Here is a 16494-nt window from a genome sequence, read left to right as displayed (position 1 = left end):
AGGTAGCTCTGGGGGGATCTACAGTAACTTCAACCAGTCAAGTGATCAGTGGCAAGTCAAGGACTACCTGTATTGTATGGGTGGCTGGTAATGGTTAAAAAAAGGAATCTAACTTTATTTTTAACATTTTAGAGAATGACCTTCTTCGATATTTATTCTTTTTTCTTGAAATATATTTGATTACCCAAGGAACTTTAATATCCTTCTCACATATTTTTGTTTTTATATCTGTTTTAGCTGAATATAGCTGTTTTGTACCTACCGTAGCTATTAGCCTTTTGTTTACATAATATTAACTGAAGTATTAAGTGAGCTTCATGCCGTCTAGTCACATTTTACGTGCTGTTTAATGTAAACTTTGAAGTTTGAGTGATCTTATTTTGCAAATGCATAATCTTATAAATAAACACAGTACCACTTGGATTGTTTTGGGTAAAATGCAGTTTCTTGTTGTTACAAATCAAACAGGAGCTAACATTTCAAACAGAATTCCTTATATTTTCCAAGGAATATATGAATATATCATATATTCACAGTAAAAAATATTTCATAAAAAGCTAGTTGACAGTACATAAGATTGAGTTCAAAACTGAACATCTGAATATAGATAAAGTTTATGTAAAGATGAGTTGTTAACCCAGAATAAGTAGTAGCTTTTTTATTTTGTGAGAAAGGTGTTTTACAGGTTGCTATAACTTTGGAGCTATTTACTAAAGTATGGCTTTAGAATACAAACAAATCCTTTTTAGAGAGCATTTGAAGAGTAGAGACATTCTGTGGAGCATTCTAAGAAGACTGACACAGAGAGAAAGAGACAAGGGACTACAAGTTTTGTATATATATATGAAGAAACATAGCTCTTGCTGGTAAGAATTTTGAATAAAAAACAGGCAGTCTTTACAACAGCAGTTGGGACTAGAATTGCCATAACTAAGTGACACAGTCGTAGAGCACAATGTCATGTGACCATGCTGCTTAGCAACAACAGTTTAGACACTCCGAGTTGTCATCATTAAGAAAGGATCTTACGTGACTGTGCCTTCTGATTTCCTGATGGCTTCTCCATTGACTTTGCTTCTGGGAAGCCAGCAAGAAAAGTTGTAAATTATGATCATGGAGACACTGCAACAGCTGAAAATCTGAGCACTAGTCATAAGTACCACTGATCAGCATTGTCACAAGTTTGAAAGGTCACTGAATAAATGGACATAAGCCAGGGGCTGCCTGTACTTTATTCAAAAGTCCTCAATTATTTAAAAAAAATAACTTTTTAAATGTGAAATTAGACAATACATTTACTTAAACAACAAAAATAATATTTAGAATTGATTGGATTCCATTATGTTTGTATAGAAAAGGACTGTCAAAACCGGAATTTTGTTGGAGGTGTAATAAGGATAATGCTTCTTTAAAATACATGTTTTTACAATGATCTCATTTCCCAAGATTTTGGAGAAAGTATGATTATGCAACAAAAGTAAAAATTCTCAGAGGGTATTACTGTCTTAAACTGCACACCTAGTACATGAAAGTTGACAATTGGACAATAAATGTAAATGGATTCTTTGAGTTTTTATTATGTCAAAATACTGATATTGCAGCATTGGAAATATAAATTTATGGCCCCTTTCTTTCAATGAATTGAAGACCTTTGCCTTTGCCACCTACGAGTGGATTGTCTATAGATGTAGATTTTGTAAGGACAAGCATAATGAAATATGGGACTCATTTATACAGAGTACAATAAGTTGTATAAATGTATTAGAAATATTTACATATTTGAATAATATTTGCATTAGACAAGTATATATATAAAATTATTGTTATGATATATGTGTCATATTTTTTCAGTTTTTGTAAGAACATTTTAATGTGGGGGTTTTTGACAATGTTTCGTTATCATTCTTATGTTTTGTTAATTAAAAAGCAATAAAAATTACAGTGGTATCTCAGTACTTGTCATTAATTGGTTCCGGGAGGTGAAACGAGTACTAAAAATGAGTACCAAACAAACCACATGACTAATGCGTGACCCTTTGTTTCAGCTGAAAGGGTAGCAAGTCACGAGGCAATTGACACCAACAAGTTCTAGCTTGCGGGTCGAGTACCCAACAAACGACGAGTACCAGGACAAAAATTTTGCGTCAAAATGCATCGAGTACAAAATTCAATGAGTTTCAAAGCAGTCGAGTACCGAGGTAACACTGTAATTTTTAAAAAATTAGACAATACATTTACTAGTTTATTTAAAGAATGCAGCATAACTTTTCTTATGAAAGTAAATGGCTAGGTTTTGTCAGTATGCATGCATAAGACAATTTCTGATGTTTAGGCACTTCTAGTTTTAAAACAACGTGCATTAGAATATTTTTTTGTAAAGAGAGAGCAAAGCTTCAGACTGTCAAGGTGTAAAAAGCAGAATCACTTTCTGTACCCTGTCATATAATTACATTGTTTTCCTTTATAGCAACATGAACCGTGAAGATCGGAATGCGCTGCGTATTAAAGAAAAAGAGAGGCGTAATCAAGAAATTCAACAGGGTGAAGAAGCTTTCCCACCTAATTCTCCTCTTTTTGCTGAACCATATAAAGTTGTAAGTGCATGAGGTTTGTTGTTTTTCTTAATGATCACACCACAGATAATATTTTTTCTGTAAATTGAGTACTGTGATGAACTTTCTAAGTAAATGTAGTATATACTGTAATATAATCAGTATTCTAGAAACTTTAAAATAAGAATTTGAACCTTACACTCTAAATGCAAATATAGAGGAAAAAAGATGTTTTGTAAACTTACATTATTTTTTTTTAAAGTTGATGTTGATAAGACCTATTAATGAAATGTTAAGATCGTTAGGAATAACGATCTTAATGATACCATCGACCATGGTATCATGCTGCACCAGCTGGAAGAGTTGGGGGTGGGAGGCACCGTGTTGCGGTGGTTCTCCTCCTTTCTCTCCGACCGGTCGCAGTTTGTGTTGGCAGGGTGGCGGAGGTCGACCTCGAGGCCTCTCATCTGTGGAGTGCCGCAGGGATCGGTCCTCTTGCCTCTTCTGTTCAACATTTATGTGAAGCCGCTGGGTGAGATCATCCGTGGCTTTGGGGTGAGATACCATCAGTACGCTGATGACACCCAGCTGTACATCTCCACACCAGGCCACCCCAACGATGCCCTTGGAAGTGATGTCCCAGTGCCTGGAGGCTGTGCAGATCTGGATGGGGAGGAACAGGCTCAAGCTCAACCCTTCCAAGACAGAGTGGCTGTGGCTCCCGGCATCCCGATATAGTCAGTTGACTCCATCACTGACTATTGGGGGCGAGTCTTTGGCCCCCACTGAAAGGGCTCGCAATCTGGGAGTCCTCCTGGATATGCAGCTGTCCTTGGAGGAACATCTGACGGCTGTAACCAGGGGGACCTTTTGTCAGGTTCGCCTGATTTGCCAGTTGCGGCCCTTTCCTGATTGGGATTCCTTGTGCACAGTCATTCACGCCCTCGTCACCTTTCGCCTTGACTACTGCAATGCTCTCTACATGGGGCTCCCCTTGAAGAGCACCCGGAGGCTCCAGCTGGTCCAGAATGCAGCAGCGCGGGTAGTGATGGGAGCAACATGGCGCTCCCATGTAACACCGCTCCTGCGTGAGCTGCACTGGCTCCCGGTGGTCTTCCGGGTGCGCTTCAAGATGTTGGTTATCACCTTTAAAGCGCTCCATGGCATAGGGCCTAGCTATCTTCGAGACCGCCTGCTGCTACCGACGACCTCCCATCGACCCATGCACTCCCACAGAGAGGGCCTCCTCAGGGTGCCATCAGCCAAACAATGTAGGCTGGTGACCCCCAGGGGGAGGGCCTTCTCTGTGGGGGCACCTATCCTCTGGAATCAGTTGCCCCCAGAGATAAGGAGAATCCATGACCTCAATGCCTTCCGTCGTGCCCTTAAAACCCATTTTTTCCAGCAAGCCGGGCTGGCTTGAGAAGAAATTTTTTAAATTCTTTTAATTGGTTTGTGATTTCTTAACTTCTGGGCCAAATTTATATATATATTTAACTGTTTTTTAATATTTGTATTTTATGTTCTTATTCTGGCTGTACACCACCCTGAGTCCTCAGGGAGAAGGGCGGTATATAAATTGGAAATAAAATAAAATAAAATAAAATAAAATAAAATAAATAATACAAGCTCGTTCATGTCAACATTTTTTTATTAATATCCCAGGACTGACAGCTCAAACCATTTGACCCCCCGAACTTTCTAAATATGAATTGGTAGAATAGAATTATGGTTAACAGTACTTGGAGAGATAATTGTTACAATGTACTCTTGCCTTGTAGCAAAAGAGTGATTCAAGACTGTAGCATTACTGAGATTTGCGGAGAATGTTTTCTATAGATGAAAGGTAATTGTTAGGGCTTGATATTTCTGGTACCTGGCTGTTTGTATATAAGAGATTCACTTTGATGCTGCAAAACGTGTTTCTTTCATGCAATTGAGTTATTTTCCTAATCATGAGAGCATACATTATTTAAGCATAAACTGTTATTTTTATTTGTGCTTTCATTTTCTTTAAGACTGAAAGAGGGGAATAGACAATATGTTACTGCTTTTCTTGTCCCCTTATTTAAAGGTACTATTACCTTTACTAGTATTAAGTATGTAGTATTTAAATATTATTTTTAAAAGAGGGAAATAATGGAGAAGAAGGAAGGAAAAGTTTTCCCACTTGTTTTTCAGTCATCTTTGATTTCAATAAAGTACAGGAAGGTAAATACGTGTGGTGAAAATTAAAAGTAGATAAAATCTGCATTAAACAGTCCAGTGACGTTTGTTTATTCATATATGTTATAGTTGGACAACTCCACTGACACTGGATGGTGTATGAAACAATAAAATTAAATTTTAAAAAATATACTGTGTTTCCCGGAAAATAAGACCCTGTCTTATATTTTTTTGAACCCTGATATAAGCATTTGCCCTTATTGCATGCGCTCAAAATCCCGATTGGGCTTATTATCAGGGGATGTCTTATTTTGGGGGAAACAGGGTATAAAAATAAACCAATTTTAAAAGTAACATAAATCAAACAGAATGAGCCGAGGGCCCCCAAAATACAATAAAAATAATAAATGTGGGAAATAAATAAATAAAATAAAATAAATAATATATTAACTCGAGGCCTGGGATCAAGCTAGAAGAGAGAATATAGTTCTTATTTTGGAGAGTGGAAATGCTGTTCTAGAGGATGGGGCCACAATAGAGAAATCAAACCACCTCAGTTCCACAAGATGGCAATATTTGATAGATGGGTGCTCAGTACGCTCTGCTGGAGTGTACTGAATAGAAAGGAAAAATTGGAGACAATTGGCAATGTAATATAAAGCACATATAAATGTATTTGGGTTTGAATTTTTAGTGCAAAATGCTTTATTTATTTACTTGCTGGCTAGCTTTATTTGTTTACTTCTTAACTGTATGGGTGATGATTTAGTTGCAGAAATTGTTATATTTCTGTCCTTTGAGAAAGGTTCTATTTCTTTGTATATTTTATTCAGTTAACTTGTGTTGGTTCTTTAGTTTAATTACTTCAAAGTCTAGTTTATTTTTAAAGCTTAAGTTCTGAATATGATTTTTAAAAATCTGTTTTCTTCTAACATAAGCATTTATATCTTTCTAAATCATCTTCTATGCAAAGATTGACAATTTGTTGTTGTTTTTTCCATTCTCTCTATGAGATCTATACCATTCTACGGCCTGGTATTCCAGGCTCTCCAACATTGCCTTACAGAATGGTCAGATTTTAGTGGCACTATTTACTATTAATTTTTTCCCCTTCAAACAAGAATGGAAATGAGTGGGAGGAATCATGGACTTTTCTATTCTCATTTTTAAAACTCCCACACTGATTGAAATTTTGCCACAAATTCAGCATCGTTATAAAACTTTTTTCAGCTTTCAGAGTTGGAATGGAAATGCTATGTCTTCCCATTTCCACCATCCATGTATAAACATCCAGAAACTTAGATCTGAACGTATAGCAGTACTGGGAGGCCCACAGGTTATTGGGAAGTAACCCTTCCTTCAGTGTTGAGAATGTTCTCCTCTCTTGCCTTATATGGTTTGCGCCATGCCTTGATTTCAAAGAAGGGAGATACAGATCTCTAGAAAAAGAAGGTTCCTCTTCTGCATTTTTGCTTAGTCAGTCAGTCATTCAACACTGTGAACAAAGCTCTTTATATGTTACAAGTGACAGTTCCGCTAGGAGGCCAGGTTATCAGTTTCTTTAAAAATAGGATTTCAGGTTTCTGCCTTAAATTTATATTGCAAATATAAAATGGTTTTTTTACAGTTTCCTAAAGGAAAGGCACATTTACAAAAACCACATTAAAAAAAGCTAGAAATGATGATGCACTTTTAATATAAGAAATCAAAATGTTGAATATTTTTACTGCAGAAATAAAATTATTTAAATACCCATATTCAGTTTGATGAAAATTATATAGTTTCCAAATAATATGCATAGTGAAGAGAGCTCTTTATTTGCTGGTTTTTCAGGGCCTATACATCCAGAAACCTTTTACTTTCAGCTTTACCTGCAATCTGTCGTTCCAATTTATACCAGTTCTTCCAGTTAATCACGGAAAATACAAAACTCTGTTTGCAGCGAGTGTCATGGAAAGGCTAAAAGGCCCCTCTCCTAATATCTTTATATTAAGTAGCTAAAATTCAGAAGCATATAGGTCTTGATACTTAGTATCTTACAAGAATAGTCAAGAATGCTTGCAAAAACAAAAATAATCGAGAATGCTTGCTCAAATGAAATCCCACACTTATCATAGGACAAGGCAATGTCTTGGGAAAAGAAGAACTAGGGGGCAATGTACTAACTATGGTATAATGTGCTAATTGTCACTGGAAATTAGGGACAGAAGTGCTGATTGCTGCTACTTAATGCTGATTATGCTAGCTAAGCAATATTGGCTGAACTCTGGTAACATGGATAAGATGACCTAAAAGGAATGTGCGTAAGGTGAGTTTTTGAAGAAATAACTACCCTATTTCCCCCCAAAATAAGACATCCCCTGATAATAAGCCCAATCAGGCTTTTGAGCGCATGGCAGTAAGGCCAAGCTCTTATTTCAGGGTTCAAAAAAATATAAGATAGGGTCTTATTTTCCGGGAAACACAATATAAAAACTGTACTATTGATGGAGTGGCCTTTGCACAGGCCTACAGAGTGATGCCCCTGTGTTCTTTTTCTGCACAGAATAAAGTCTTTGCAATCTCCACTTCCATTTGTGTTTCACTAAGCGTGGCACACCTGGTACGAACCCAGCCTTTTCAGACAACAAGTGTAGTTTAAAAATCAAAGGAATTTTAGTGATATTTCTGGGTAATAATTATGTATTATTTTTCTGGGCAGTTGGATTGGTTTTTAAATAACTGCTTTAAATGCCAGATGCTTCAGATGGCTGCTGAAAAAGATTATATGGATAATTTTCAAATGTGCATTACCATTTAATAATTCATCTGATGTAAAATTTATATGATTACAGTATATTTTAATACTGTAACATTATGCATCTTTTTTATTCATTTTATTCATTCTTCATACAGACCAGCAAAGAAGATAAATTGTCTAGCCGTATCCAAAGCATGCTTGGAAACTATGATGAAATGACGGAACTTATAGGTGACCAGTCTCTCCAGAAACTTGTTAGAATTCCCAAACCGACAGGTCCATCAGCAACAGATGACAAATCAAACCAAAGTTTCTTTGGTGATCAGAGACACAATACTGGCTCTCATCAGAGCAGCAAATGGACGCCTGTAGGCCCAGCGCCTAGCACTTCTTCCCAGTCACAGAAACGGTCCTCAGGTTTACAGGGTGGACATAGTAGTCAACGTAACAGTGGCAACAGCACTAGCAATAGCGGACAGAGGCATGATCGTGACTCATATAGCAGTGGTGGAAGCAGCAGTAGCCGCAAAAAAACCCAGCATGGATCAGAACATTCAAAATCCCATTCTTCCAGTCCTGGAAAAACATCTGTTGTTTCTTCTCTGAACCCCAGCCATTCCAGATCTCATGGAAATGACCATCATGGTAAAGAACATCAGCGATCCAAATCTCCACGAGACCCAGATGCCAATTGGGATTCACCTTCCCGTGTACCGTCTTTTTCTAGTGGTAGCCAGTCGTTTCCTCCTTCGCTTATGTCAAAGTCAAGTACAATGTTGCAGAAGCCTACTGCCTATGTAAGACCTATGGATGGTCAGGAATCAATGGAACCAAAGTTATCTTCTGAACACTACAGTAGCCAGAATCATAGCAACAATATGAATGAACTGAAACCTAGTAGCAAAGTACATCTAACAAAGCTGAAAATTCCTTCTCAACCACTTGATGTAAGTTGTCTTTTTAAAATTATAGTTATAGCAGTCAGAACCATGATTACTTTGATATTCTGTAAATATAAACTAGCATTAAGAAAGTTACTAAGAATGTACATTTTCATATAAAGTCCATTAAATATATTAAAATAATAAAAAGTAAAAAGAAATCCATCACTTAAAATATTAGTTCTGCATATTATTATTAATTTAGTATTAAGGCACTAGTCAACTGTAGTACATAGTAATGTTTTTTGTTGTGTTGATATTTGGTTCTGATAATTTGAAATGCAAACAGCTAATTTTGGCAACCTCATTTATATTAAATAAGCTAAATTCTAAGGTTTAATACTAATTCATTAGTTGTTCTGTGAGTTGAATCCAAACTACTGCCAGCAGATCCAAATTCCATATCTACTTTCTATATTTAAAATAAAAACACTATATCATATATGATGAATGATTAAAAATTGTAATTTATGTTTTTATTCCATCTCCTGTGTAGACTGATAATTTCCCAGAAAAACTGGTATCATTACTTTTTAGTATGTTATGCATTTTGATTAAATGATTATTTCCAATTACAAAATACAACATGCACATTTTTATATTAAAAAATATTTTTTCATTAATTCAGTATTTTCTTTTCATTCTGGATCCAAGGGCATCATTTAAAAAGGCAGGGTGCAGGGATGATATGAGAGCTCTCCACTCATATATTTAACTATTTGCCTCTTACTTTTAATTAAGAATTATAGTTTGGTAAACAGCTGTAGATTTCTGTGGGCTTTATTCAGCCCATGGTGAATTTTAGTGAGGTTTCTAATGATTGGGGGGCAGGGGAGGATCACAGTTATTAGATGAATGTACCTAATTGAGTTGAAGACCTGACCACAGAAACAATAGCTCTTTACAATAGTCCTTGACTTATGACCACAATTGGGACCAGCAGTTGTTAGATCTGTTGTGCCTGATTTTATGACTTTTTTCCCCACAGTTGTTAAGCGAATCACTGCAGTTGTTAAGTGAATTGTGATTATGAAGTGAATCTGGTTTCCCTCATTGACCTTGTTTTTTGGAATCCAGTTGGGAAGGTGCCAAATGCTGATCAAATGAGCCCAAAACCGCAACCATAATAAATATATACCCTTAATCACATGACTGTGGGGAGGCAGTGACAGTCATAAATGTGAAGGAGCAGTCATAAGTGACTTTTTACAGTTCTGTTGTAATGTTAAACGGTCAATAAACCAATGGTTGTAAGTCAAAGACTATCTGTACCGTAGGAAGACATTAGACATTTTAGATAGGCCTGCAGCTTTTGGAGATGTTAACATGTTGACATGCAGTTCAATTAAATTTGCAATATTGATTTATAGGCTTCAGCATCCGGTGATATGAACAGTGTGGATGAGATTCTAAAAGTAAGTTATACGTTTACATTGGCTATTATTGTTTACTTGTTTAATTATTTAAAAACGATTTAAAAGTTATTTAAGTTTCAGGTATATTTTTTAAAATTATGAAAGAAAAGCATATTCCTATATTAAAATAAAAGTAGAAAGCAAAATTCACAAGGAGCATTTCGCTGGAACAGATACTAATGATGTTAATTAATTCCCTTTTATCCTGAAAAGGTCAGTTCTAGACCCTCAATGAGCATTTTGACAGCTGGTAAAGGAACAGTAATACTGCATGTCTACAATGTTCTTATGAACAGAATTCATATCATCATTTATGAACCCACTGGTATTTTAGTGCCATTAAGTTATACCTAAAAATACTAATTCCAATTGAAAGAACCATGCAAGGTAAACACAATCTTCATTAAAATAGTTCAAAGGCAATTAACATAATGCTTGATTATTTTAAAATTACTGAGCAAATTGTGTTTTGAATAGTGCCAAGTAACAATGTTAGTGCCAGGCAAGTTTTTGCAACTAAAATATTCAAAGAATGGGTGCCATTGTGAATGACCCCTTCACATATGCGCGCGCGCACACACACACACACACACAAACAATTTTATCCAGAGAAAAGTTGCCCCTAAGATCTTAGTATTGATATAAGAAGAAGTGATCTTTTGTGTACCTGTTTGCCAAGCAAGTTAAGCATTTAAAGGCAAACATAAGCATCTTGAAATGGGTTGAGAATAGACAGGTGGTCTAGTCTTTAAATGAAATGTTATGTTGATCCCATCTAACTGTACCAGTTGTAGCTGCTGCATTCTGCATTAAGGTTTTGAGGTCATCATCAAGGAACAGTAACAAATAGAAATCCAGTCAAAAAACTGAACTGGATTATCATTCTCAGATCATTCCCGAAACACTCGGAAATCAGCTGAAATTTATTAAAGGCATTCTGCTGTCCTGAAGCCACTTGAGGCTTTAGTGAATTTTCGCAGAAGAATTCTCTCACTTTACTTGTCTTCCATTCTTTACCTTTTAAGTTTTATTGGCTTTATCGTAATTTCTTTCTTTGCTGTTGGGTGCTGCTTAGAGTTGCAGGGAATTAAGCAGCATACAAATCTAGTAACTTATTTCATGATAGGAATGTAGCCCTGACTAGAATGTGTTATATCTATTTTTCAAACATGGAAATAGCAACCTACAGTATCTCCATTTTATCAATTTGGCCTCAACTTTATTTAGGCAATAAATCCAGTAGCTAGAGATCTTCATTGACTCAGATGTCAAAAAAATGGAATCAGTTGGTAAATGGACTCAAATGATTGAAATTTCCAGTTATACTTTCCATTCAGTATTTTAGTTACTCTACTTTTAAATGTCCAGAATAGATTCATCTCTGCTTATAGCTCTGTAGTTGGGGAGTTGAAAAGTGAAAGGGGAGTTGGGTGATTATCATTGGGAAAGAGATTAAGGTGAATCTAGAACAGTGTTCTTCAACCTTTGCAAATTTAAAACACGTGGACTTCAACTCCCAGAAATCCCCAGCCAGCCTGGCTGAGGAATTCTGGGAGTTGAAGTCCATTTATCTTAAATTTGCTAAGGTTGAGAAACACTGTCTAAAAAATGATTGAGTGACACTGATAGTGTTCTGTAGGCATAATTGTATTGTATTGAAAGAGAATGTTTTAGTGTTTTATTAGAATTTTTCTAATGTTTTGGGTTTCTGTTCACAACAGGAGATGACCCATATTTGGCCACCGCCACTTACTGCAATACACACACCTTGCAAAACTGAACCTTCAAAGTTTCCATTCCCAACAAAGGTAAATGAATAATGCTATAAATATTACAAGTAGCTATTGTTAGAAATCAAATAAACCTGGGATGAGGAAACAATATTTTCTGAAGCATGTTTTTCAGAATCTCTTTATTTCAACTCAACACTTTGCTTATTTTGTGGGCTTGAAACTTCTTTTTCTTGTGTAACTGTTTTGATGTTAAAGTCATTTTGCACTATTTTTCACCTGTAGTTAAACATCTTTTTAATATATTCTACACATTAAATCATATTAATTATTCATAACTAGAATCCTGTCTGGAAGCTTGAGTTGTGCTGTTTTCTAACATGGCACTTCATTGTTTCAAAGGGTCTTATTAGTGCTATAGAAAATCCATTGTAAATGGTGCAGTGCTAGTTTTCTAACAAATACATGTACTGTTTGGTGACAGTTTATTCTAATGAAAAAATATCCAAAACTGTGACAATCTCTTAATAAATCATTATTGCACTGGGCAGAATCAGAGAATCTAACAGACTGGGAAGTGGTAGTCATATGCTAAAAAAACCCAACCTTGTATCTGAGCACATGAAATGTGCCCCATATTGCAATTATGGCAATTTCTCATGAAATTATTTCTATTTCTTTTCTCAGTAATTTTTTTATTCAACAACTTTTTAAAAATGTTCCTATTTTCAAATAATTTCTGCTTGGCAAAACTTGAAGATTTATAGCCAATTACCTAGACATCTATTTGCAGATCTTAAAATACCTTCTACTAATCCCTTCTCCCACCTCCTTTGCTTACTGTAAATTGATAATTTGGGGTTAAGCAGAGTTTCTGAAGATACCAAATATTTTATAGCATAAAATAATTTTTATGTGGTTTAATGTTTCTCTGGTCAAAACCTGAATAGAAAAATGACAAAATGAGAAACCACCTGCCCAAATGTTTCTAGATAACAAATTTGCCTGTGTTTAATAGCAACTAATAATTCAGTAATTTGAGTGGAATAAATGATGAATTAAAGCATTTAGGAAAATATTTTTCAACATACATTGTTTATAAAAGCAAAAATTGTGTATGAGAATTTTCTGGTATGAGTTAGAAAACCAATTAATAATAACTAGTAGATTAACTGTTTTCTGGAGCATTCAGTGTAACAAAAGTTTATAGAAGTTGTGAATATATATAAATAAATGGCACTATAACAGTGATGGCTAACCTTTTTGCCATCGCGGGCCAAAAGCGGGGAAAGTGCGGGGTGGTTACGTGCGTGCGTGCCCACACCCATAATTCTATGTGCCCTGTTCCCCCCCCCCCCATGCATGCGCATGCAACCACTCCGTGCTCCCCCCACTTTTGGCATGTGATGGCAAGGTGGGCCTGGTAGGCCCGTTTTTCGCCCTCCCCAGGCTCCAGAGGCTTTTTAGGAGCCTGGGGAGGGTGAAAACAGCCTTCCCCACTACCATCACCCCGGAGGCCCTCCAGAGGCCGGAAACAGCCCATTTGCTGACTTCCAGTGGGTCCAGAAGACCCGAAAATCAGCTGGCCAGCACGTGCATGCATGCTGGAGCTCAGCTAGGGCAACGCTCGCGTGCCCACCAATATGGCTCTGCGTGCCATAGGGTCGCCATAATGGGACTATAACATGTCAACATTATTCATCTAATTGTGTTCATAGCCCAAGGTCTATGAAGAAAATAGATTTTTCTAGATTGTGTTATCAGTGAGGTTTGAAAGATTCAGGTGAGTCTGCATAATATTGTAAAGGAAGTCATTGTTTCCAACTATAAAAATTACTAACATTTGCAGACACATGAAATGATAAATACACCCCATATACAGTTTCTTTCTTTTCTAAAATATGTGGGTATATCAGTATTTTAACTTCAAACAGTATATAAACAGAAAGGTGATATAATTGAACAAATAAACTATGAAAAATTAGTTTGCAATCATTTATTCAACAAAAAATTAACAGATACCGTTACATTCTGTGGAAAAAGCAAGTACAGTTTTGGTAGAAGCAACTCCAGTAGGCATTTCTTATAATAGATCTACCAGTCTCAGACACTGACTGGGAAGAATTTTATCAGCTGTGCAATGTTTTGAGGGGCTTCTTGCATGCGTAGCTCATTTGAAATCATCCCATAGCATCTTGATGGGATTTAGATCTGAGCTTTGACTGGGTCAATCCAGAACCCTCCATTTCCTCTCCAGCCATTTGTTGATAGGTTTACTGGAATGTTTAGGGTCATTGTCATACTGTAGGTTGAGCTTCAGTCTTCTGGCAGGTGGTCTTGCATCATCTTCAAGCACTCTTTGGTACAATGGAGAGTTCATAATGGATCCTATGATGGTGAACTGCCCAGGCCTTGATACAGAAAAGCAACTCTAAGCTCTTATATTTTCCCTACCGTGCTTTATAGTTGGTGTCAGGTTCTTCTGGTGAAATGCTGTCTTTGGTATTTGCCTACACGGTTTTTGTTACTGTGACCAAAAACTCACATCTTTATCTCATCTTTCTAGAGCACATTGTTTCAGAAATCCTGGCTTTTTTTTCTTTGGTGTTTATGAGCAAACTTTAGCCTTGCCTAATGTTCTTGATGGACAAAGATTTAACTTGTACAGATTCTTTCTAAAACTAGACTTAATCACTTTGACCTTGATAGGAGTTAGAGTTACTTGTAAGTCATGGATGGAATACTGGAATTTTTAGAGATTTCTTTGAGCATCTTGAATACTGCTCTTGGGCTTGATGTGCTGGAATAGCTTGCCCAGAAAAAGTTGGCCATTGTTTGAAATTTTCCCCATTTGTAGATAATCTTCTGGACAATGGAATGATTTATGTCCAGTTGTTTGGCAAACTTTTAAAATCACTTCAAACTCGTCATCTATAACCTTCTTTCTAAAGACTTCAGAAAGTTTGTTTGATATGGACATGATGATACCACACATATCAATAACAAAGGAAAAATCAAATTAAATACCCAAAATTTAAATAAGACAGGTTTCTCTCAGATTTCCTCTAAAAATGTAATCATCTGCATCTGATCTGGTACATCTGATCCTAATTTCAGAATTCGAGGTAGTGATAAATGTAGGGCTGTATTTTAGATAGTTCTCAATTTCATCATTTGGTTAGCAACTGTTCAAAATTATGACGGTGCTGAACAAATGATGGTTACCATCAGTTCTTGGAGTTCTGCCTATCCCAGCATTCCCATGATCTTGCATTCTGAACACTTGGCAACTGGTTCACACTTATGAGCAGTTGCAGCACTCTGTGATCATGTGATTGCCATTTGCAGCCTTCTCTGCTGGCTTCCTCAGAAAGTCAATGGAGAAGCCAGCAGAAAAGGTCACAAGTCATTGGGGTAAGTCTTCCCCACCCGTGCACCCTCCCCCAGTCTTTTTGTGCTCATGTTGGCTGCTTGTGCACCGTTCCTGACATACGTTGCATCCTCATGCACCCTCCCCTACCTGTACACTCCCTGATCCACATCAAAAACTCCCCAACATGCAACCCTGCACACCCTCTACAACTCTTGATGTAACTCTTACACACCGTTCCTGATCCATGCCAGGCCTCTCATGCATACCCTTGTGCATGAGAGGCCTGGCATGGCCTCTCATGCACAAGGGTATCCTACCCTCACCTGGCAGTAGCCACTTGCCTGCTTGCTGGCCTGGCACTTGCAACTACTGTCAGCTTTCCCACTGCATTTGGTTGTGGGAAGCCAGCAGAGAGTTGCCTTGCCTAACAACCTTGGGCTTTGGTTAATAATGACAATCTAGACTGCAAAGATTGGGTTTAGCATCAGTATTTCTGGTCCTAAGTGCTATTGTAAGTCGAGGATTACTTGTACTTTTTCCATATACCAACTTTGCATTTATGAATTACACAATGGACTGGCAGATGTAAAAGCTGCATGATATTTGGTAGCTTAAACTTTTCTTCTTAATATGTTCTGTTAATAACATAACTTTTTCTGTTTTGTACAGGAAACTCAGCAATCTAATTTTGGCACTGGGGATCAAAGTAAGTACATGCTTAATCTTTCTATTGAATTGTTCCTTTGTCTAATTTTGATGTTTTACATTCAGATTTCCTTTGGAATGCTGTTTTTTTAATATAAATAAACATTTAATACTGATCTGGTGGGACTTTCAGCAGAGGAAAGAGCTGAATCACATTGCTCATGCATCCTTCCAGTCGTGGTTGTATACTTGCTTGTTTAATAGGACATAAGGTTAGAATATTTGACATCTTATGATTAATTTTGCATTTCCTTACATTTGCTCTGTAGCTAAATTTGAGAATTTTTTTATGATATATTTTGAATCTGATATATATTTGAAGCTATAGAAATGATTCATGAATCCTATAATATCCACAAATAAGAAAAATAAGCACCAGCAGAGCTGTCTTTACTTGCTTTTCTAACTGGGACAGAATTGAAAGCAGGCAACGTCTATGCCAGACCTTTGTGAGATAATTTTCCTGTTCTTTTACTTTCTGACATTGGAGTGATTCCAATTTTAAAACAAATTTCTTTTAAAAATGATTGTTGTTAAACATAATTATAACTAGCATTCTAACTGGTATAACTGCATGCAATTTGAAATATCAGACTATTCTTCTATAACTTGGATGACTGATCTACTCCATGTATATAGTGTTCAATTGAGTGTCAGGGCTCGCAAACATTTTGCCTTCTTTCTTTATTTCTTATCAGGTTCCCCTCCATGCCATCTTTGCCCTGTATTTAACATTTTGCTAATATAGTAAGCTTGAATGTACTGTATTTTGCTTACATTGAAATCCTGAACGAGTGATGGTTGTTGCACATTTTATACAAAAGTGTCCCTTCATTCTCCCAGAAGCAGCACTCACTTTCCATGGTCTAAAA

The 16494-nt window shown here is 36.5% G+C and overlaps 1 protein-coding gene across 1 annotated transcript in view; it reads left to right on the top strand.

Moving 5' to 3' along the window:
* The window catches only part of AFF4 (ALF transcription elongation factor 4), a 55269-nt gene that overhangs the window by 16374 nt on the left and 22401 nt on the right, over nucleotides 1-16494 (top strand). The window contains exons 3-8 of the mRNA XM_070937331.1: nucleotides 2046-2198; nucleotides 2468-2594; nucleotides 7614-8405; nucleotides 9770-9814; nucleotides 11536-11622; nucleotides 15587-15623. Coding sequence (XP_070793432.1) covers nucleotides 2472-2594; nucleotides 7614-8405; nucleotides 9770-9814; nucleotides 11536-11622; nucleotides 15587-15623 — 1084 coding nt within the window. The 5' untranslated portion in view covers nucleotides 2046-2198; nucleotides 2468-2471. The remainder of the gene's footprint in view (nucleotides 1-2045; nucleotides 2199-2467; nucleotides 2595-7613; nucleotides 8406-9769; nucleotides 9815-11535; nucleotides 11623-15586; nucleotides 15624-16494) is intronic.

Source organism: Pituophis catenifer, unplaced genomic scaffold, assembly GCF_029215685.1.
Source record: "Pituophis catenifer annectens isolate HBS135680 unplaced genomic scaffold, rPitCat1.0.hap2 SCAF_2, whole genome shotgun sequence".
In the NCBI taxonomy this organism is placed as follows: Eukaryota; Metazoa; Chordata; class Lepidosauria; order Squamata; family Colubridae; genus Pituophis; species Pituophis catenifer.
The sequence above is the reverse complement of the archived record's forward strand: the minus strand, read 5'-3'. Positions and strand labels throughout refer to the sequence as shown.